Here is a 22,083-nt window from a genome sequence, read left to right on the forward strand (position 1 = left end):
GACCCATTTTTCCTGTTGATCAATGAGCAAGTCAGTCTCCAAGTTGGCCCCTAGTGACCTCCTGCTTTTCGAGCCCTTTTGTAGTCTCCTGCCACCGTGAATAGGGCCCGTTTAATCACAAAGACATGGCGGAAGTGGCGGTGTGACTTCCGTGGTCACGTCATGCAAGACACTGCGGCTTGTGCCTGGCTCTCTCAGATCACGTGCTGGGGTTAAGTCAGCCGCCATGCTGTGAGGACACTCGGACAGCCCTACGGAGAGCTGAGGCCTCCTGCCAACAACCAGCATCAACATGCCAGCCGACATCTCACATGTTAAATCATCTCGGCATTCCAGAGATTCATCAAACTTGGTCATGATGGTTTTTATACACCTTTCTGGTTTGGTTTTAGTTTTCATAATCAATATTCATAAGTGAATTTGGCTCATAACTTTTCTTTATCATGTTCCCTTTCTCTGGTTTATGTGAAGGTGAGATTTGTTATCAAAAATGTTTCTTCTTTTTCCGTTTTCTGGAATAGTCTGATGTAAAATACTGGAATAATCTTGTCACCGAATATCAGTAAGAATTGGCCTGTACAACCTTCTAGGTCTTATGTTTTTGTGATTTTACTTTGGTTTTGGTGGGGACATTTTCAAACTATTCATGCCACCTCTTTTCAAGGTTATAAATCCATTCAGGTTTTCTATCCTTCAGTGAGTCTGGGTAGGTTATCTTTTCCGACGAGATTGTCCATTTCGTCTAAGTTTTCAAATTTACTGCCATAAAGCTATCTATAAGATCCTTTAAATGAAAATGAAAAAAAAAAAAAACCCACCGTATTTGTAGCTATATACCCTTTTAAATTCCTAAGATTGCTTGTGTGCCATCTTTAGTTTTCCTCACAATCTTCCCGGTTTTGACCATTTTATTAGTCTTTTCAAGGAACCTACTCTTCAGTTTGTTGATCCTCTGCACTGCATGTTTATTTCGTCTTTATTTTCTGCTCTGTATTATTTCCTTTCTTCTCTCGCTGAATGTACATCCTTTTTAACCTGGTTCTGTAGGCACACACCTCACCAGCTGCCAGCCTTTATTCGTTTCTAGGGTAAGCATTTAAAGCCATAACCCTCCTCTTCTAAATGCCACATTGGCTGCATCCCACAAGTTGCATTTTCATTACTGTTCAGTTCTACTTCCCATTAAAGTGGCTTTTTTGATCCTGACTTATTTGGGAGCATTTGAATGTGGAAACGTATGAGTTCTGTGTAATTCGCTCTATCACTGCCTTCCGACACCCATCCTCTCCTTCTCCCATCGCATAATGGTGGGGAATGGTGGTCGTGTAACCAGCTGATACAAACTACAACTTCCGGTCTCCCTCACAGGTAGGCAGGGCCTTGTGACTAAGTTCCAGTCAGCGAAAGACGAGGGAATGTCATCTTCTAGGGACTTCCAGGAAAGCTCCACAGGAGGAGGACACAGTCTGCAGGGACACCTTTGGCCTTCCCCCCTTCCTTCTTTCTTCCTGCCTTAAATGAAGATATGATGGCTATGATGGCAGCGGTCCCGCCACCATCCTGTACCTTGAGGTGACCTTGAGGATGGAAGACATGGACTACAGTGGTGGGGCTGAAAGTGCAGAAGCCTGGGTCCCTGGGGACCAGGAAAGCTCCCCCATCAGCCCTGAACTTACTCCCCCTGTAATGTGAAAGAAAATCACCCTGTATGGAGTTCAGTAATTGTTATCTGGCCAAATGCAATTTCCTAACCCATAAGGAGGTCTTTAAGATATCACTTTGATGTTGGTTTCTTGATTACAAAATACTTCACACACACACACACGCACACGCACACACGAAAGCATTTACAACTGAGACTGATAATAAAATGAACACCATTTCCTCCACCACCCCACCTGCAAAAAGCAGAACATTTCCAGTCTGCCTTCTTGCAGCTAGCTGCACCTCCCCTGCTTCTCCCCACCTCTCGCCCTTGCTATTCCGAATTTTATTTCACATTCCCTTGTTTTTCCTTTACAGTTATGCCTCACATTTTTGTCACCCTAAATTATACTGCCCTGTTTTGTAAACCTTATGTAGATTGTGCCACACTGTGCATTTTTCTGTGATTGTCTCTTTCCCCTCAACATTATGAGACACACCTACCTCGATGCACGAAGCTCTGGTCCATTTAATCTCACAGCTTTACGTTGTCTGCTGCGGGAACACACGCTCTCCACTCCCCGTTTAGGGTACGTGGGTCATTTCGAGCTTCAGGCTATTACAAAACGCTGCCGCAAACACTCCCCTGCTCGTCTCCTGGTGACCCGTGGGACGGTCTTTCTAGGAAAGTGCTTCCTGACTTTTCTGATACCGTGGTACATGCGGGAAACCATGGCATCCCCATGGCACGCTGGAGGTAAACTGGAGGGTGTGTAGGGTTCACGGACACGGCTGCGGCGGTGGCCCACAAACTCTGGCCACCTCGAGGGACAAAGAGACTGGGAAGGTTAAACCCACCAGTGCCCCACAGCGTGGGAGTGGAGCCCCCAGGGCAGAAGGAACGGAGCACAGGGTGCGGGCACGTCGGCCACACTAGACAACAGTCACCTTCTCCTGACGGGACGAGACAGCGCGTACTCCCCCCGCCTCCTCGCCAAACCTGGATATTGTTAGGCTTCATTCTTGTAAAAGAAAACTGGCTCTGTGGCCTTAAATCCCATTTTCCTCACTAACAAGACTGAGCACCTTTCCACGTTTACTGTCCATTCTTAGTTCCTCTTCGGTGAAATACCTACGCATCTCTTCTGCCAGTTTATTGGGTTGTTTCATCTTTTCAAATAGACTTTTTTTCTTCCTCCTTAATACAGCCTGGAGAGTAATCATTTGTTTTACGTATTATGAAATCTCCCTGCTTACAGCCTGTTTTTCAATTTTCACTGTTCATTACTCAATACAATTAAGAGATTCTGTCCATCAGTCTCTTCACGGTGTGAGCTTTTTTGCATCTTCTTTAGGAAATTCTTCTCTGTGCTGTTTGTCATTGCTCCTAACTTACTGTTCTGCAGTCAGAGAACACGTTCTGTGAATCAGATAACTTGAACTATGTCGAGTCTTCCTTTCTGGATCTAGCATGAGGTTATTTTTTTTTTTTTTTTTACATGTCCAAGTGCTCGAGAATAACATGCATTTTCTAATTGTTGAGTGGAAGTTTCTATAACAAATGCCCAGTAGATCAGGGACGACGAATGCCAGCCGGGGGGAATGGGTGACAAATCCAGCCCTGGCCATCTGTTCACATACTGTCCAGGGCTGCTTTCACTCTACAAAGGCAGAGTTTGTATAGCCTCACAAAGCTGAAAATATTTCCTATCTGGCCCTTTACAGGAAAAGTCTGCCAAGCACTGTTGTTGTGTCCAAAACTGTTTCCCTTCTACTTGTCTGCTTAGTATCAATTAATGAAAAGAGTCGTTTAAAAATCTTCTGTGACAATGATACTTTTGGCAATTTCGGTTAATCTCTGCTTTATGTTGAGGTTATTTTACTCGGTGCAAAAAAAGTTAAATTGGTCCCCTTTCCTGCCGCACTATTTCTTCTCTCATTAATTCAGTGGTCCCTTTTGTCCCTAGTAATTATTTTTGCTTTGAAATGTTTGGATGACATTGTTACTGTAACAGCTTTCCATTGGCCTTTTTTCCATTCTTTATGTCTTACGTTTTGGGTGTGTCTCTCATAAATAAATAGCATTACAGCTGGGCTTAGTTTTTCCATGGACTCTTGACAATCTCCAAATTCTACTCAGGAAGCTTAGTCCATTTATTACGTATACAGTGACAGATATATTTCGTTTCATTTCCACCACCTTAGATTGTATTTTCTTTCTACACCATTTTCTCTATGCTTCCCACCTCCCCCCGCCCCCAACCTCTTTCCTGCCTTCTTTTGGATTAAGATTTTTTGACTCCATTTTTTTTGTACCACTAGTGATATGAAGTTTTAACCTTTTCATATTTTTTCCCTATTATAACATGAAGTCTAGACTTCAAGTAAGTCGAAACGTTCATCGGTGACTTTACCCACCAGAACAACAGTTAGAACATCTGAACCGTTACCATCAGATTTAAACCCCTCTGCTTGCTTCTTTCTTGCTTACTTTTATTGTGTCTTTTAATGGAGAAAGACATCATCTGTTTTCAAAATAGTGCTTGAAAAATACAAGGAGTACAGATACTATAAAACAAAGCAAACTCCAGTCGTGAGATACTATACACACCATATGAAAAAAGTAGTCTGATATTCAGGTAACGAAAACTAGAATTGAAAAGCTCCAACTTCCCAGCTTGGTAAAACAAGTACAGTTACACGAAACATTTAATAAACTAATTTTTCGCCAATGTGTGAACAAAATGACAAGACTAAATCTGTGCGTGGCAATTTCAAGGACACAATAGCTATTCAAAATACACAGGTACTGTACACACGTCACCTGATTTTATCGCGGTGGAAGGGGACTGCACGGGTAGTGGGAACACCGTGTATTAGGCGTCAGAAAGTCATGGTGAACAGAAAGTCTCAATTACTGCCCAGCACAACAGAAATGACTATATTCCAACTTTGGGGGAAATTATTTAAAAGGATAGGGAAAGGGTTTATGAAGCTGTAGTTTAACATGAAAAACGCACACGTGGTAGAAAGGAACACTGTTGGGGGATAGGAAGAATCCCCTATTTGGCTATTTGGAAAACCTGTTAGGTTTGCTGTGTCCAGATTAAGAAAGACTGTTTTCATTCACCTACAACTGCTGAGAAACATGAATGTTCTGCTGCTAATTATGAGCTTTTTTTTTTTAAAGAAAGGTTATTATTTCGAATCTTTTGCAGGATAAAACAAAAGAGTAGAAAGCTGACTAGATGTCAAGCGCTTGCTAGAAATTTCTGATGTTTCTACATGTAAATTTTACTGATGAATTTTAGGAAGTCATTTACAAATAAAAATTGGTTTAAAATTCTGGAGAAAATGCTTTTTTGCTTACACGTTTAAATTAGAAATTAACTTTACTATAAGCAGGTATTCTGCGGAGTATACAAATCTTCTCTTATGTGGTGGAGACCAAATGGCCATCCAAGATGGACAACATGCTTCACAGGAATTACTTTCAGTAAAGCTTTACTAAAATATTAGCCATGTGGCCACAGGACTGTTGGTTTCACATCATGGTTAAGAAAATACTAGCATACTGAGTTTTCTGTGAAACGATATACAGGCATACCTTGTGCACACAAGCAAAGAGAAGGCGGCGGGGGCAGGGGACACAAAAAGCTTTTTTTCTTTTAGGGCAAATGATTAAGGACAAGAGAATATGGAGCTTTGTTAGCTCAAGACAGTATCTGCTGTTTGATGGCTGATTGTATGCACTCTGAAACAGTTCTTCAGATAAAACCAATCATTTCTTGATCCCGTCCCATCAAAACCAAACACTTACTAATTACTGTTTCAATGCCAAATATACACCCTAAGAGTTGACATTTCATTTTAAAGGGTTACAGCTATCTCACAGGGACAGAACTAGACGTCCTTTGTGCTTTTTCTGAAGTGCACTACATCACTGCACAATGGTAACCAATCTGAAGATTAATAATGAAGAACATCATTCAGGAAAAATCTGAAATTCATCAAGCTGAAAAATCTAAAATTTGTTCTACTGTCTAATAAAAATATAAAGTGCATCACCAGCATGGAATTCTGATACTAGTTTGTACTGCAAACTTGCCCCAACAATGCATCAAACACCAATCCAGTCCCAATGTCAGTCATGGGTACAAACACAGCTGGAGGGTTTTTTTCTCTCTTCTTCCTCTTTAAGGGCAGGAGTCCTTTGAAATAGTTAGCGTTTAACTGTGGCTGACACATAAATAATCTGACACGTTAATTAACAGTACTTCTGGCTTCACATACTAACCTGGACTTCTGATTAGGATAAGCCCAATAAAGGAAGTCATCAAATAAGCCTAACAAAGCTATTCTGAACCACGTCTAGTCTGGTACCCTTCGTCCTCCTCCTTTAGCATTTGAAGACGGCAGGCTGAGCTGGCAGATGCTGTTTACAGACCCTTGAGATTGTTTTTCTCAGTTCAATCTGTTTTACTGAATTCTTGATAACAGGAATAAATTTGCAGGGAGCGCAGGGGTACTGAGAAGGTCTGCACTGGATGTTCCCCATGAGGCCAACAGAGAAGCTGCTGTCTGAATAGTTTCCAACTGAGTCGCACCTGTCTCTTTATGAGACCGTTCCTCTTCTGTTTTGGTTTCCTTGGTCCTTTCTTCTTTGTGACGTGACAATGTCCTCTAGACTCCTATGATAGGGTTAGCTATGTTTGCTGCTGTGCTCCCTGAAGGCCTGGGTGGATGGCTGACCAGAGGTGTTGAGGAAACAACTCTGGTGACCATGGGCTTCGGCGGTGGAGAAATAGTTGGTTGTGGGGCAGTCTGAGGGATGCTTCCGCTGGACGTGCCCCCCGGGCTGTCGCTGGGATTTGCTTGTTGTAAGGAAACTTCAGGAACCTGTACGCTGGTCACAGATGCTGCCATCATAGCCGGGGCAGGCATGCTTCTGCCCTGAGTGCTGCCAGTCACTGGGCCAGTCTTCATAGAGCCAGGAAGTGAAGACACAGACGTGCTGCCTTCACTGCCTACAGACAAGTCGAGGCTGCCGTCATCCAAAGCTGTCCATCTGACACCTTCCATCGAGTGTGTTTTCTTTTTCTGAAGCACGTGACTAGGTAGTAGTTGATGAAGTTCCTTTCTTCTCAAATGCATTGCAGCAATTTTCATATCCATCTCAAACATCTTACTATTTACCGCTTGCCTGTAAACTGTATCTGTGAAAGACTGGATGTCATAGGTGAGATCAATACTGAGAATGTCAGAGTTCTCTGGCTTTTTTAACACTAACCCAATCACCCACATCGTACGAAGTTCTTCGCCGCCAGGATTCTCCTCGGGTGCTGGAAACGACTGAGGATTCACGTGAGCCAGTGTAATAAATTCATTCTTCTCCAAGCTTCCAACCAGGATGCGGATTTTCGATTCCACCAGGCCCACCCATTCTAGATGCTGTTTTTCTGTGGGCGCACTTGCTAGAAGTACAATATAATGCTTGTACTTCTGAAAGAAGCTGGGAGCTTCAAAAAGTTTGGACCACTCTGCCTTACTCAGCAAAATCTCATGCGTGATAGCAAGCCCTTGCTTAAACTCCTCAATCATGACCATCCTTGTTGAAACAGACACGTTGTACGTGGAGTTCTGCTGCGGGTACGCTGGTGTAATTATAGGCATGAGATGGTACCTATCGCTGGGATTTACTCTTGGGTCCCAGACAGGCAAATTAAGGTTCCGTTCTTCAGGCTCTTTCAGTAGCACTGGATTTGGCCATTCCCATTCAGAAAACACCAAGAAAAATTTACGTACAAGAGTTGCTGCTATCGCGTTTGGATAAAGCTGGCAAGTTCTTGCTACTAGCATCGCCCAGGAAACACCTCCTAGGAAACCTAATATATTGGAATAGATATTGTGGCATTTGGCCCACAACTTGATGGCTCTCAGAGTTAATCTGAAGTTGTCAATGTTTGGTACTAGATGTAAAATCTCATCAGTTACCCGGCAACCATTAAGACTTCTTATGCACCTAATATCTAAATTTTTAAGCAGACTGTCATCTCTTAGGTCCAAATCTTCCGGAATAGTCTGCAGTGCTAATCTTGCAAACAAAATATCAATCTCTATCCCATCAAAACACAGTTTGATAACTGGTACAAATGCCTCTTCAACAGCCCTTAAATCCTTTACTTCTTCATGTAGTTTCAATTTACCATAGAAGGAGGTGAAAAAATCGCTTCGATCAACATGTCTTGGTGCCACGCACAACGCGTCGATATCGGCACCTTTCGTATGCACCCCTAATCTATAAGAACCGAATGTAAAGATCTTCCCTCCAACGTTTTCTATTACAGCTTGTGGAAGACTCTTGCTTTCACTGATTTCTCGTATCCATTCCTTTACCAGGTTATTTAATTTCTCCAAAATTAAAATCCTGCGCTGTAGTTCCTCTTCCTCTTCAAAAACCCCAAAGGGCTTCAGGGTTTCAATTAATTTCTGGGTAAGTATGCAGTCAGTCTCCCTGGGGGGTGCTAAACTGATGGGGGAGGAGACGCCATAGTGCTTGGGCGGCGGCGGGGTCTGTTGTGATCCCGGGGTGGTCACCGGAAACGGCATCATCTCTAGCGCTGGCCCCGCCACGCCCCGTCCCCCGCCACCGCGACCTCCGCGGCCGCCCGGGTCATGATCCGCTGAGGCGGGAGGGGCGGGGCTCCTACCAGCCCAGGTCCGACCCGCTCCCGCTCCGCTCCCGCCGCTTCAAGCGCCTCTCCGCCGTCCCCTCGGCCCCAACATGGCGCCGGAGCCCTAGCTGCTGCGTTCTAGAACGCCCACGCACGCCACGCCGCGCGCCACGCAGGCCGCGCGCCACGCGTGTCACGCATGCCACGGCGCATGCGCGCGCGCAAAGCCTCACGGGGGCTGTAGTTTCCAGGTCGCCGCCGTGGCTTCTGGCCGGTGGGGGCCGGCACGGCTGCGCCCCGGGGTTCGGCCCTGTTATAACTGTTTCAGACGTTTGCCCAGACCTACCGTCCAACTCCTTGCTCGCCATTCTCTACACCCCGGGTCTCCTTCCTCTCCAGTGGCATCTTCAGGTGGCCTCTGCCCTCTGGCCCATCCTCTGGAATCCCTCTATGGCAGGGTCCGTTGGTGGGAAGCAGCTCCGTGGCATCCTCCGTGGCCCGGCGCCTGGGTGGTGGGGCAGCCAGGACCGCAACTCTGGGTTCTCAGTCCTGTTCTCTCCAGCTCTGAAGGCCCCATCGGCTGACCTCTGGTTTCTGCGGTTCCGGGTGGGGAGCCTGCTGCTCGCCTGTCTTTTCTTCTCGGCGACTGTAAAAATCTCTGAAGTGTCCTGCAGTATCACCACTAGGCAGCAAGGGGTAAACTTTTCGTTTATCTTACAGAGGAAGCACTGTGATTCCTGAATCGGAAGACTGCTGCTTTTCATCCCGTGCTCCCGGGTGACTCTCAGGTGTGTCCGTGGAGTATGTCCTCACCCCATTCTCTTGATCCTCTTCACGTGGACATGTGACAGACCTTCTCATCCCGTTCCCCGTGTCTCTCAACCCACGTTTCTGTCTGCGTGATGCCAGGTCTACCTCGTCCTCTAATTCTCTTCAGTTATATTTAGTCTGCTGTTTAAGCCATCGTTGAAGTAACCATTTACAAACTTGCATTTTTATTACTAAAAGCATTATCTTGTTCTTTTCCAAATCTTCCTTGCCTTTTGGGATGACATTCTGTTCTTTCCTGTTTTCTTTCTACCTTTTATTTCATTAAACATTTTAAAAATACTCAATATTTTATATCTAATGGTTCCAATTCCTAAGTTCTTGAGAACCTGATTCTACAGTTTGTTTTCTACTGACTCTTTTCAAGAAGCATCACTTCAAGTGTCTCGTAATTTTGGATTGTTAGCTCGTCTCTGGCCGGGCTTGGGATGCCTGTGTAGATGTCCTTCCAAAGAGGATTTACTTTGTTTCTGTCCGATGTCCTTGTACACTATCCAATTACGTACACAGTAATTTAATTTCTTATCCAGTGATTATCCAGATCACTTAAGTAGTGCAATTTCGAACCCCAAACGCCTGAGAGGAAAGGTGATTTTCAATTCTAGGAATGAGTAGTTTTTCCCACCCAGGGCCCAGGTCAAGAGAGATAGTAGCTCTTTGTCATCTCCTTTTACCAGGTAGCAGATTCTTCCTATTCTGTCTTTTCATTCAATGTGTCACCCTTTACAGTTTCCCAATGTATGTGAGGGTCTCAGTCCCAACTTTCTACTTCCTAAGGTCCCGAGGCTCTGTGTCTCTTTCTTGGACAGCTATTAAACTTAAATTTCTTGGTTATAAAGACTGGCAAGAGCCTGTGGGGCAATTGTAGCTTCATAATCAGCTGAGATCCTAACGTTTCAAGGGCCTCATTTTGTTTCGTTGTGTTTTTTCACCCTTAGGGATTACTTTGCGTGGGGGGATATTCAGCCGTGCGTCTACAGGGAGAACTGTTATAGCTCAGCCGGCACTTCCAGGTACTTTACACAGAAAGATCTTCTGGAATAATTAATCCACGTATTGCCAGTACCAATTTCTCAACCTATTTCAACACAGTTCTGCATGCTTAACATTCCAACGGCACAGCTACCAGTAAGGTATTTGGTGACCTCCGGGTCGCTCCATCCAATGGCCTGCACCTTTTTTTTTTTTTCGGTACGCGGGCCTCTCACTGCTGTGGCCTCTCTCGTGGCGGAGCACAGGCTCCGGACGCGCAGGCTCAGCGGCCACGGTTCACGGGCCCAGCCGCTCCGCAGCACGTGGGATCTTCCCAGACCGGGGCACGAACCCGCGTCCCCTGCATCGGCAGGCGGACTCCCAACCGCTGCGCCACCAGGGAAGCCCCCTGCACCTTTTTTGACCTACAGTAGCCTCACATTGGCCTCCACGGCACCACACCCTTCTGTTGTCTTGTACAGCTCTGGCCTCCCCTGGGTCTCATTTGTTCCTCCATTACTTTGCCTCTACAGTTGGAGTTCTTCCAGTTTCCATATTAAGCCCTCAACTCTTCTCATTGCATATATATTTACTACCGGGTCATCTATCAGTTTTCACAGCTTAAATATCACCTATTAACAGCTTAATGTAAGTTTACTCTTCCGAGCTCCAGATCCATATCATCTGACATCCCATGTGCCACCTCCGTTTGGATGTCTCAAACTCGACAGTCTAAAGGGAACTCTTACTCTTCCCTCCATAACTTGTTTCTCTCTCGGTGGTCACCACTTTGGTAAATGGCGTCTCCATCCACCCAACTGCTCATATCAGAAACCTGGGAGTCATTCTGGACACACCCCCCACTCTTTCTCGTCTTCAACATCTAGTGCATTTACAAATATCGATGATTCTACCTCCAGAACACGTTTGGGATTCATCAACTTCTCTCTACCTGCTTCCCCATAACTCTAGTCCAAGCTACCATCAATTTTCACCTAGACTCCTACAATAAATTAATCTATTACTGACTTTTCAAAGTACTTTTTACCCAGTAGCCACAGTGGTCTTTTAACCCCTTCAGTGGCCTCTCATTAGTCTAAAGCCCAAAATACCTAACAACCCCCGACCGTCTCACCAGCTTCACCTCCCACAATCTCCCCCACCGTCCAGCCACATCGCCTTTCGGTGCCTTGCATTTATTTCATTCTCTCTCCTCTCTGGGCCTTTGCACAATGCTGTTCCCTCTGCCCGGAAAGCTCTTCCTGCCCCACTTACTGTCTACTATTCTTCACCTGCTTCGTTTTGTCAACTTTGAGACTGGCTTAAATTTCATCTCCTCACAGAGAATTTCCCTAACCTCCCTGCTGAATTAGCACCTGTACTTTTCTTTCATAGAACATATCACAATTTGTAAGTCTCCGTTTTTCGAGTGGTTGTTTCTTTGTCTTTATTTGCCACTGTAGCCCCTTAGCGCCATGAGAACAAGATCTATTTGTCAGCTGCTATATACTTGATCAGTACGTGATCAAGTACCTACCATAGCAGCACTCAACAAATATCTGCTGACAAATAAATAAACGAATAAGCACAACAAAGACAATTCTTTCGCCTTCAAATCACTGGCTAATCAATACCCAAAAGACCCATCTCTTGAGTTTCAGTTTAGGTAGAGGGACAGTTTCAAAGCCACGCACCGTGACTCTGGGGAAATCACTTCACGACTTGGTGCACGCTGCCCGCGTCCGTCGGCTGCAGGGAGTTTCTCTGGCTGCGTGACTCCAGCACCTCACTCTCCTGCAGCTCCTTTTGATTTTAACATATTCCCAGGGGAGATTTTCGAGGGTCGGGGGCTCATACCCAATGCTTAAGGACGTGGAAGGGCCACACAAGAAAGCACGCCAGTGTCGTGGCAGCCTTTCTGGAGAAGCTGCCGTCCCACAGTGCTTACTAAGAAATGAAACAGACATATCTAGAATCCAGAAAGTCCATTCCCTGGAGATGACCCCCCAGAGAACTCTGCACAGGCCCTCGAGAGGGTCATCATGCCACTGTCTGTAGTACGAAGGAGCCGGATGCAACCTGAGAGCCCATGATTAGAATGGATAATGGGATATATGCAAGTGACGGGAAACTATGTCTCAGGAAAAAGCAAGGAGCTGGATTTACATGCAGCACCATGGGTAGAGCTAAATCTTAGCTGTAGAATGTTCTTAGTTAAAAACAAAGCTTCAACTTTGATACAGTCAAATTCATCTACCTTTCCCCCTATGGTTTGCATCTTTGAGGCCTTATTTATGAAATCTTTCTTTTGGCTGTATAACTTTACCTCTGACTTGTAGGTTTTTGATGCATTTGGAATAAGGATCCAACCTGACTTTTCCTTCCCTGCAGTGTCCACCCTGGCCATACTTTGGCCAATTCCTATTATGTTTTGTGTCTTTCAAACATTTTACGCCAGTTCTGATCTCCCCCTGTGTTTAGCACTGAGCCTCTGGAGGTTCCTTGGCCAGAAGTCTCCCGAGGGAGGACAGGGTGCTGCCAGCCAGGCCCCAGGTGGGCAACACCAGGCTCGGGAGAACAGGGCTGCTAGGCCTCCTTCCGACACCGCGCTTCTACGCGAAACTGAAAACTATGAATTTTTTTTTTTTTTTATGAAACTGGCTATTAGCAGCTAACCATTCAACTTTATGTTCTCTTTAAATTGAAAGTCCTCAAAAATGTCTTTTAAGTTCAAATAGTTTTCTGGTTTTAGACTGATGGAAAAAGTTGGGCATTGTTTTGTTTCCCCCAAACTACATAAAATAAACATTTCCCTCAATGACTGCATCACTGAGAATATGCTCAGAGGAAGCCTCACTCAACAGGCAGCTACTCTTCAATAAAAGAAGAGAATCCAGACCGCCTTGTTCATCCTAAGTGTTATTAAAAATCAGATTCGTGGCGGGAGGAGAAAAACATCCAAAGAAAACAGCACAGAGAGGTCGGGGGACTCAAGGGGACAGAATCCGCGGCGCACAACCAGCAGATAGAGACAGCAGAGGCTTCGCGAGGCGCCGGAACGTCCCTGTTTAGTCGGGGCTCAGGCCCACCTGCCCGTCTGTGGATGACGGCAAACACACCCAAAGTCAGGCACTCAGACGACACACCTGCCACCGCTCCAGCCGGCCTTGGAAGAGTAGGGAGGCTGGCAGGTCACGCTGTCGGCGTCAGAGCAGTGCACTCCTCACTCAAGCCCCCACCTGCACTAGTGGGCAGCCATGCCGTCTGCACGCCACTCCCACCTGCCTCCCCCCACCCCGCCCCCCACCCCCACCCCCCCGCAAAGAAAACCAATTCCAACCCTGGAGTCTTGGATGCACCCGGAAGCCAAAACTCACAGAGGAGCTTGCTCTTCTAATTTGCATCCACCCTTAAACAGGCGTTTAATGAGCACCTACTGTATGCCAGACCACACAGACATTGAAGGGCAATTTGTGACAAGCCCAGTGCTGATGCAGAGATGTCCCTGCAGAGAGAACCTCAAGCCTCGGTGGCTTTTAGAAACCCTCTAACCTTGTCTCCTCGGAAGAGGGCACCGAGAGCCAAGGAGGCCCTGCCTTCCAGCATCGGGAGAAGGTCAGCCTCTGCGGGCCGGGGTAGGCCACCCAGGAAGGCGTCCACTGGCACAGAAAGAAGCTCGCACTTCCCCTCCTCAAGGCACCCAAGTCCCTCAGACGGCGCCCCCATGACAGCCAGCCCGGGCTGACGGTCCAGGTCCCGGGGCACAAGGCCACCGGGCCCCTATGGGAGGCGCAGGGCGTGCCCAACAGACTGAGTTCCTCCAAAGGGTCCAGGCCACCGGGTCCAAATCGGTGGTTCCCACCCAAGGGCGAGCTTGCCCCCAGGACACTCAGCAAGGCCCAGAGGCGGCTGTGGCTGTCACGACTGGTAGGGGTGCCGCGTGCATCTAGCGGGCCGGGCCTGGGATGCGGCTAAACGTCCTACAAGGCACAGGGCGGTCCCCTACAGCGAGGAACTGCAGGCCCAAGGTGTCGACGGGACTGAGGCTGAGAATCCAGTTTACAAGCTCTCGTCCATCCTGGGAACACAAATAAACCCTGCCCTCTCGCCCTTCCCCAGCCGCTGACAAAAACCACATGGCCCGCCCTCCCTCCCCAGAGGGAGAAGTGATTACTGTCTTTATCTCGGGCACCAGAGCCCGCCCCGCACGGGCCCCACAAGCCAGCCCTCTGGGAACACGCGGTGGGCTCCGCAGCCCCGCCCCCGCCCGCCGCTGGCCCCGGGGCTCGCTCGGGATATTCTGATCCTCTGGAGACCACTGAGAAGCTGGCAGCTGGGAAAGGCGATATTTATAGAAAACAAACGCCGAAAGTGCCTGAGCGCATTACCACGGGCGCAAAACCACGGTCCAAACGGTTCAGGGGAACCGGGTGGATTCTTCCTTCAGTGACCTCGGGAAGTGCCTGGTACAGCCACTTCTGCCACCTGCCCTGCTGGGGCCTATCCCAGTTCACCCAAGGGCGCCTGCGGTGGGCTCCCAGCCCCGAGAGCCTAGAGGACGCTCGCAGTGGGCTTTTAACGTGAAATCAGCGAGCCCCAGCTCACCGACACGGGGTGGGTCTTCTGGCGTGGGAACGATCCGGGAACGATGAATATCACTGTGACCGCTCAGTAACCTGAAGCCTGGGGCGGCCGGCACTTGTTCACGTTCACGTGCACGCACGCGTGCCCGCACAGGCGGTCCCTTCCTTTTGCACACTTTGCCAGGGGAACGGGGACAACGTCACCCGTTCTCGGGGAAGGAAGAAGGGAATCAGGGTGCCTGGAGCCTGCTCCACGCTGGGTCCCCATCTTCCTCAACAGTAAACCCCCCACCCCGTGGACACCGCCGAGCTCACCGCAGCCGATGCCACCTCACAGCGACGCTCAGGCCGCTCGGGGCGCCAGCAGCATCTGGGGCTCATCGCAGGCAGGCCGTCCAGGAGGTAGGGAGCCCCCTTCCCTGGAGACAAGACCACAGGTGTCAGGAACGTGGGCGGGAGCCGCCGGCGGGGGAGGGGGGGGGAAGCAGCCAGAGGGGCTGGAGATTCCTTCTCATCATCAACGTAAGGCAGCTGGCACCCACCCGACACCAACACCCTCCACTCCTCCTTCAAGTCTCTCTGTGGTTCCCACCGGCGTGAGGAGGCAGGGGGTCTGGGACCTTGGGGGTGCGCTAGGAGGTGAGGGGGCATCTGCAGATCGGGAGGGGCCGCAGCGGATTCTTTACACGGGAACAATGCAGAGCGTGAGTGTGTGTCCACGCGCGTGAGTGGGAGAGCATGTGTGTGCATCCTTGTATCACCAGGATCCTCAGACAGACCCTAATGCAAAGGTCCCGGGCTCTGGGGAAGCTCCGCCGGCAACCTGTGGAGCAGGGCTGGAGGGGGCGGGCCCGACGGCAGGGTCCCCAGTGCCGGGCTCTGCGTCTCGGGCTCTGCGTCTCGGTAGCCGGCGAAGGGGACAGGAGGCACAGAGCACCCAGGCCACACCCAAGTCAGAGGCCGGCCAGGAAGGCCAACTCCCTGGGGCCCGGAAAGCCTGCCCCAGGCAGGTAACACAACCCACTTCCAGCCCAGAGAAGTGTGTCAGTGAGACCCGCCCGCTTCAATAGACTCTTTCTCTGAAAGGTTTCGCAAAGCCACCACCAAGTTGAATATGTTGTGGGCCTTCTTCTGCCTGGACGAACGTAAAAGGAACAGGTCTAAAAGGGGTCTGTGAACAGGAGAACAAAGCCTGATTGCGTCTAGCCTCGTGGTCGCCCTGCTCCCCCCACCCCCCCGGCCAGAGCTATCACCCACGTGACACAGAGCAGGCCTTCCAGGGCCCACCCGGGACCCGAGGCACAGCGACCCGCAGGACAGGCAGGGCTGGCCCGGCCCACGTGCTCTTTGCTCTCCATTCAGCAGAGAAAACACTGGGCAGGACAGTGACCATGAGCTGAACACCCGCCCTCTCCACCCACGTGACGCAGCCCCTTACAGGCCTCCAAGAGTGCGGAGGGGAAGGGACCAGGCCTCCGGAGAACAGCGAGGCGGTGTCAGGACGAAATCCAAACCCCTGCCCGGGCCTGTGGGTGGGGCGTTCAGGCGCTTGTCCAAGGAGAGTTAAAAACAATAACACAACATTGTAAATCAACTATCTTCAATAAGATTAATTTTTTTCAAATAGTTAAAAAAAAAAACCCAAACAAACAAAAAAACACCCCAGTAACATCAGCTACTCATTGGTCAGTTTTTCCTTATCCCCCATGCCTGCAACTCTGCACAACATCGGTGATAAAACACTCCACCCCCCCACCATCAGAGGGACCCCAAACCCGCCCTTGGTCCACCCCTGCATGTGAGCGCACGGGAAAACCGCGTGCAGGAGGCGGTCAGGACGCACGGCCGAGCAGAGAGCTCTGCACACACCACTGCACCAGCCCTCGGATCACTGGATCCTCCAGATCACAAGACTGAGGCCAGAAGGGCCGCCGAGAGCCCACCGCCAACCGCAGTGGCCCCGTCAGGCCCCGGCCTGCCACACCCTCATCTTCACACCCCAAAGGCACGAGGTGGGTTTCGCACCAGAGGAGAACCGGAGGACATGAGCATTCGCGACACCTGGGGACACACACAAAACATCAGAGCTCAAGCCCCTCGAGCCCGCAGCACCGTGAGACCGAGTGACAGGTCTCCTGAGGCCACTGAACGCCCTCTGCTCTGGGCCACATGTAAGACCAGCGCACTTGCTCGTGTGAAGCCACCAAAGCCAGACATGACCTGAGATACACTTAAGAGTCTGTGGGCATTTGAAAAAAACCCATGTTTTATGGCGCTTCCCTATTAAGATAATGAGCTTCTTTCCGCCAAGTGAATAGAAGCCAGACACAGAGCAGCATCCCGCAGGGCCCGGAGCGCCCCGGCCCCGGGCAGGGACTCAGCGCTGCTCCCAGCACGACCTCCACTGCCCCGGCGCGCCCCCAACGCACCGCAGCTCCAGAGACCCGCTTCCTCCACCGCCTTCGCGTCCGCTTGCCCCTGAGATTGCCCCGGCGCCTCGGGCACTGAGGGGCTTTTTGCACCGCGTGTGCCGCCTGCACGGGACAAGGTCCTCTCTGCGGCCAATGACAGGCATGCCAGACCCCTGGACGGCCACCTTCAACTGAAAGCAGAAGTCACCCCACGGCACTGCAAGACGCCGTGAGGAGCGCGGAACGACCACCAGCAGGCGCCCTGCAGTGTAAACAAACCGCACCGCCAAGACAGCCCCGCAGAGCGGGGAGAAGAGTCAGTCCCCAAGCGCCACCGCGGCAGAGGCCCACTGTCCTCGACAAACACACCTTCCCGGTGCTTCCCGGAGCGCGGCCGCCCCGCGCCTTCTCGCCGCCCCTCCTCACCTGCCGTCACGGTGTCCACGTCTCTGGCTGCCAGCTCCTCCATCTCTGACCTCTTTCTCAGCTCAAACCTCCGGGACAAGCCTTCTCGGGGTTTCCATAACTCCTGGATCAGGAGGGGCTTCTCGTTGTCGCCGAACACCCGGAAGCCCTCGGCCTGCCACTGCCGCCCGGAGTCGCCGGCCTGGCCCACCACGTCGCACAGCACGTACTGGCCGGCACGCTCGGGGCTCAGGGCGTAGCGCTCCAGGGCCTCCTTCACCAGCTCCCGGGCGCTGGACGTGCCGGTGGCCAGGACGCTCTTGTAGTGGGTGCCCGTGCACACGCTGTCCCCGAACACCTTCAGGACCCCAGGGGCCGAGAGCTGGGTGGAGAGCTCGGCCGGGTCGTCGCTGGTGCCCAGGCTGGAGCAGGTGGTGTCCAGGTCACGGTACTTGTAGCTCAGCGTCCGGGACAGCACGCTGGACAGCAGCTGGCCCTGCCGCTTCAGCTTGCTCTTGGCAGGTGGGGACATGATAAAGTGGGTCCCATAGAACATGGTGGGCCCGTCTTCACGGACGAGCACTGAGGGCTCTGGCCAACGGCAGGGAAAAGGCCGCGTCCTGGGAGAAAACGAAAGGCGGGTTACCACCGACCAGCAGAGCGACAGGAGCCCACGAGGCTCGGGGGAACATCAACAGACTGGACCGGCCGTCTAGGGCCCGGCGCCCCAGCAGAAGCCGCGGACACAGCACCTCGGCCGGGTCCAACAGTGAGGATACAGACGAAGCCGGCGGGACCGCAGGGGACAAAGCAGGTTTGAAGGGGCTGAAATGCCCTTCAAGGCAAGCCATTACTAGGAAGCACGGTGAGGTCACCCAAAGCCAAGACACGAGAAGCCTGGGCACCACGCGCTCCGCGCAGCAAGCTGCCAAGAAACAGGGCCGGCCGGGGTGGGGCTGGGTGGTGCTCTCAGGGTAGAGTCCCGGTGGGGTTGCCCGGCCTCATCTGAGTCAGCCCCCATCTATCCCATCGCACAACTCTGAGCGCACAAGGCCGTGTCTTCCTAAACTCCACCTCCCCCGCACCACAGCCTATGCTACAGAAAATTCATCACAAACAGCAATGGAACTAGGCAGTCAGGCCAGGTGGCAGCCACACGAGCAGGGCAGTAAGCGACCGGGCCTTCAAAACACCCGCCCCCCAGGATGCTGCTCCCGGATGACTGGTCCTGGCTCGGAGGAGCCACTTCCCTGGGACGGCGGCACTAGAACGGACACATGACCACAATGCACACAAAAGGGCCCTTCCAGAAGCAGTGGAGGCACGGCTGGAATGCACGTGTCCACCCACGGCGTCCAGCCTGGCTTTCGGGCACTGGCCAGACCGGAGAGGCAGTCTTGCCGGGTAAATTAGAAAACAGCTCTGGGGCAACCAGGTGTGTCATAAAGTCATGACTCTCGTGTGCTTAATGCCCCAAAGGCATAGGGTTCCAGACAGAGAGTTCATCAGACCCCCACACACACCCAAAGCTCCGGGGGAGCAGGCGGGCAGAGTCAAAGGAAGATGTCCTGCTTCACCACGAGTTGGTGGAGGCTGAACACCGCCCATCTCCTGACTCCGTGCCCCACTTCCAGGCAGACAGACCAAAGAAGAAAGGGCCATTTTCTAGAAGGCTCTGGAAACAGTGGCCCAGGACCTGGTGAGAGCAGCTCTGGGCACCTGCCATGGATGAATGTCAGCGCTGAACTCCGCTATGGTCCTCTTTTCAGCTCTGACCCGCTCGTGGTCACAGGCATTGGGAGAGGCTTTCGGGAAGGGGAGGGGACGGGACTGCCCAGGGCGGGAAAAATGCCTAGGCAGCCCTCGAAAGGAAAGGAGCGACCGGACCCCGAGGGACCCAACAGGGCAAGTGGCCCAGCCTCGACACTGACACTGAACTGGGCTCTTCCCGGCTGGCCCCTGGGCCTCGGTCACATCTGTGATGTCATCACTCCCACCAGGGCTGTCGTGAACAAAGGCCGAGCAGCAGACCCGCCCTTCAGTTCCTCTAGAACCAGCCACCTGACATCCTCGGCGAACCCTGCACTCTTCAAGACGCTCTGACGACGTCACGCACCAAAGACTGGGTTCCGAACAGGAAGGTCTGCCCCGTGGGTGGGGTGGGGGGCGGCACTCCTCCTGTGCCGACAGCGTTTACCACGCAGAGCCTTTTACTGCGGACCAGCCTTCCGAAGCCTGAGTCTGCTGAGAACAGCCAAGTGTCCCAAGCAGAGGAGCATACGAGGGCCTCCGGGCTGGGGAGTAGAGCTACAAAGCAGTATCTAGCCGGAGGCTGCTTCCCCTCCCCCGAGGAAAGTGCCCACGCCTCCCTGTCGGACGCTGCTCCCCCCTTGGCCCCATCCAAGGCCGCGGCCAAACTTACAACAGAAGCGTTTCCAGTAGCCCTCACGCGACAAGCACACGGCTTTGGTTCGCACACATCAGCGGCTTCACACCACGGCGCCTTCTGAACGTCACACAACCCGCCTCAGAAATTCCCAGCACGTGCCGCTGGCCACCACACGTTCTCGGTGGACCTGACCCCTCCACGGACACCTGGCTCACGTCAGGCACGGCCCCGGCGGTCCCGACCCAAACCCCTAGGGCAGCCCCTGCCACCAGGCAGCGTCTGGCTGGGAAACCCCTGCCTTTGGAGGTAATGCCGAGGGTAAATTTAAATACCATGTGGAAAACGGCGGAAACAGTAGAAAACCAGGTCTCAGCAGGAGCCCAGCTCCCAGAAAAGTCACGAAGTAAACACGGGGATTCAAAAGGCCCTCAGATACAACGGAGAAGTAAAATGCTATTTTGCACCCAGGGGTGAACCTTACAGGCTCTGTAAGGTCTGAAGCTTATACGATTCTGCTTTAATTTAAAAAGAAATAGAAAATTACAACTACGCAGCTGCTAGGTCCCCTCCCAGGGCCTTGGAAGAGAGCCCACTCCCTCCTTTTCTAGGGCAAAGTTAGCAGCATCACGAAAATGGGGTAGAAAATGTAGGACAGACGGTGACTCCCTCCCTTCCAGTAACTGCTTCATAAGCCCCAAGAAGTCCCAGTAAACACAGACCCTGATCTACTCGAGCCGTTTTATCAGGAGGCTCTCTTCTCCTCACGGTCACTCCCTCTGTGTCCATCTTCAGAGAGGAACCACAGAGTGTGGCCATTGCTCATGGGTGCCCTTCCTCCACAATCACAAAACGCAGAGCACGGCCTCTCCGTCGAAACGGGCCAGACGCGTTTGTGCAAAGGGCAAGAGGAGTGCAGGAGTTTCCTACAGAGCCGAGCACACCCGGGGTCACCAGATCTGTTTTTTCGGAAGCATGACCTGCCTTTTCCTTTTCTGCTCAGTTCTCTCCTCTCTCACACAAATACTCAGAGAAACAGGGGCCCAAGGCTGTTGGTCACTTGCTGTTGCTTCTCCTGGAGAATGTTTTTCTCTTGTTCTCAAGGAAGAGTCCAATTTCTGATGAAAACAAGCCCATGTCACAGCAGCGAGTGAGGTCACTGTGGGGCTGACCAAATGGGTGGAGGGACACGGCCATTCCAACACTGCAATGTGGGATCCATTAGAATTTCCACCAGGGCAGGAAGGGAAGAGGGTAGCTTCACAGGCTCTGCTTTATCCCCACCGGCCATAAATCCTATCTTGACAACTCCAGTCAGAGTAACGCTTTTTAATACAAAAATAATTTAACCAGATTTAAATCTGACATGCTAGCCCCTTGAGAGGGGGCGGAATTTTTCTGCCAGCAGGATTAATGGCTGGCTCCTCTCTGGAATGAAGGAGAGGTGTCCTGTGCTAACGGGAGACACCTGTAACTAACCAGAGACACCTGTAATCACTGGTGGGCGGGGACTCAGAAAATTCTTTTCAGCAATTCAGATTAATCAAACACTTGACCAGGTGCTGGGAGCCCGAGTGTCTGGGTCTGCAGCCCCTCCCCAGCCCCAGCGACTGGCTCCCTAATGGGAAACAATCCAGTTTCTTCTGCAGGGGTCCCCAGGAGCCCCAGCTCTGCATGTTTCCTTAGATGCACTACTTGTCGAGCGGCTGGAAGTGGTACAGAAATAGCTGGGAGACAATGCTTTCAGCTGGCACACGAGTGGGGAACGCGCTGCTGTGTGAACAGGAAAACCGGGGCAGGCTGTGGGCCGGGGGATGTCCCCCCAACCCTGGAGGGAAGGTACAGACTCCGGCGCCTTGTGCCCACCTGCAGACCTCTCTCCAAGGGGGCCAGAGAGACTGAGGCCCGGGGGACCCCGCCGTTGAGGTGCCAGGCTCCAGGGGTTGCAGGGGGGATGGCCGCAGCTGACCCCCTGGAACCCGCAGGCTGGGCCGCCCTCGCCCATGTAGCCAGCCTGTGGGACCCGCCCCCCGAGGCCGCGCCCGGGTCCCCCCCCAACCAGGAGAGCCGCCTGTTTCCATGGCAACCGGACAAGCGGAGCCTGGGTGGCCGGAGAAATGCCCCGTGCGGGCCCAGCTGCCCCAGCGCGCGCCCGCGGCCTCCCCGCCCGGCCAGCCTCT

At 51.6% G+C, this 22,083-nt stretch overlaps 2 protein-coding genes across 2 annotated transcripts in view; both read right to left on the reverse strand.

Moving 5' to 3' along the window:
- The window catches only part of RADIL (Rap associating with DIL domain), a 54,599-nt gene extending 36,526 nt beyond the window's left edge, over nt 1–18,073 (reverse strand). The window contains exon 1 of the mRNA XM_065892736.1: nt 17,539–18,073. Coding sequence (XP_065748808.1) covers nt 17,539–18,073 — 535 coding nt within the window. The remainder of the gene's footprint in view (nt 1–17,538) is intronic.
- On the reverse strand, nt 6,351–8,256 carry PAPOLB (poly(A) polymerase beta). Its single transcript, XM_065892600.1, is given in 2 exon segments — nt 6,351–6,386; nt 6,388–8,256. Coding segments are annotated over 2 exon segments (1,905 nt in total).
- Nucleotides 18,074–22,083: the final 4,010 nt, after the last annotated feature.

The sequence above is a fragment of the Phocoena phocoena genome, chromosome 15 (assembly GCF_963924675.1).
Source record: "Phocoena phocoena chromosome 15, mPhoPho1.1, whole genome shotgun sequence".
Classification (NCBI taxonomy): Eukaryota; Metazoa; Chordata; class Mammalia; order Artiodactyla; family Phocoenidae; genus Phocoena; species Phocoena phocoena.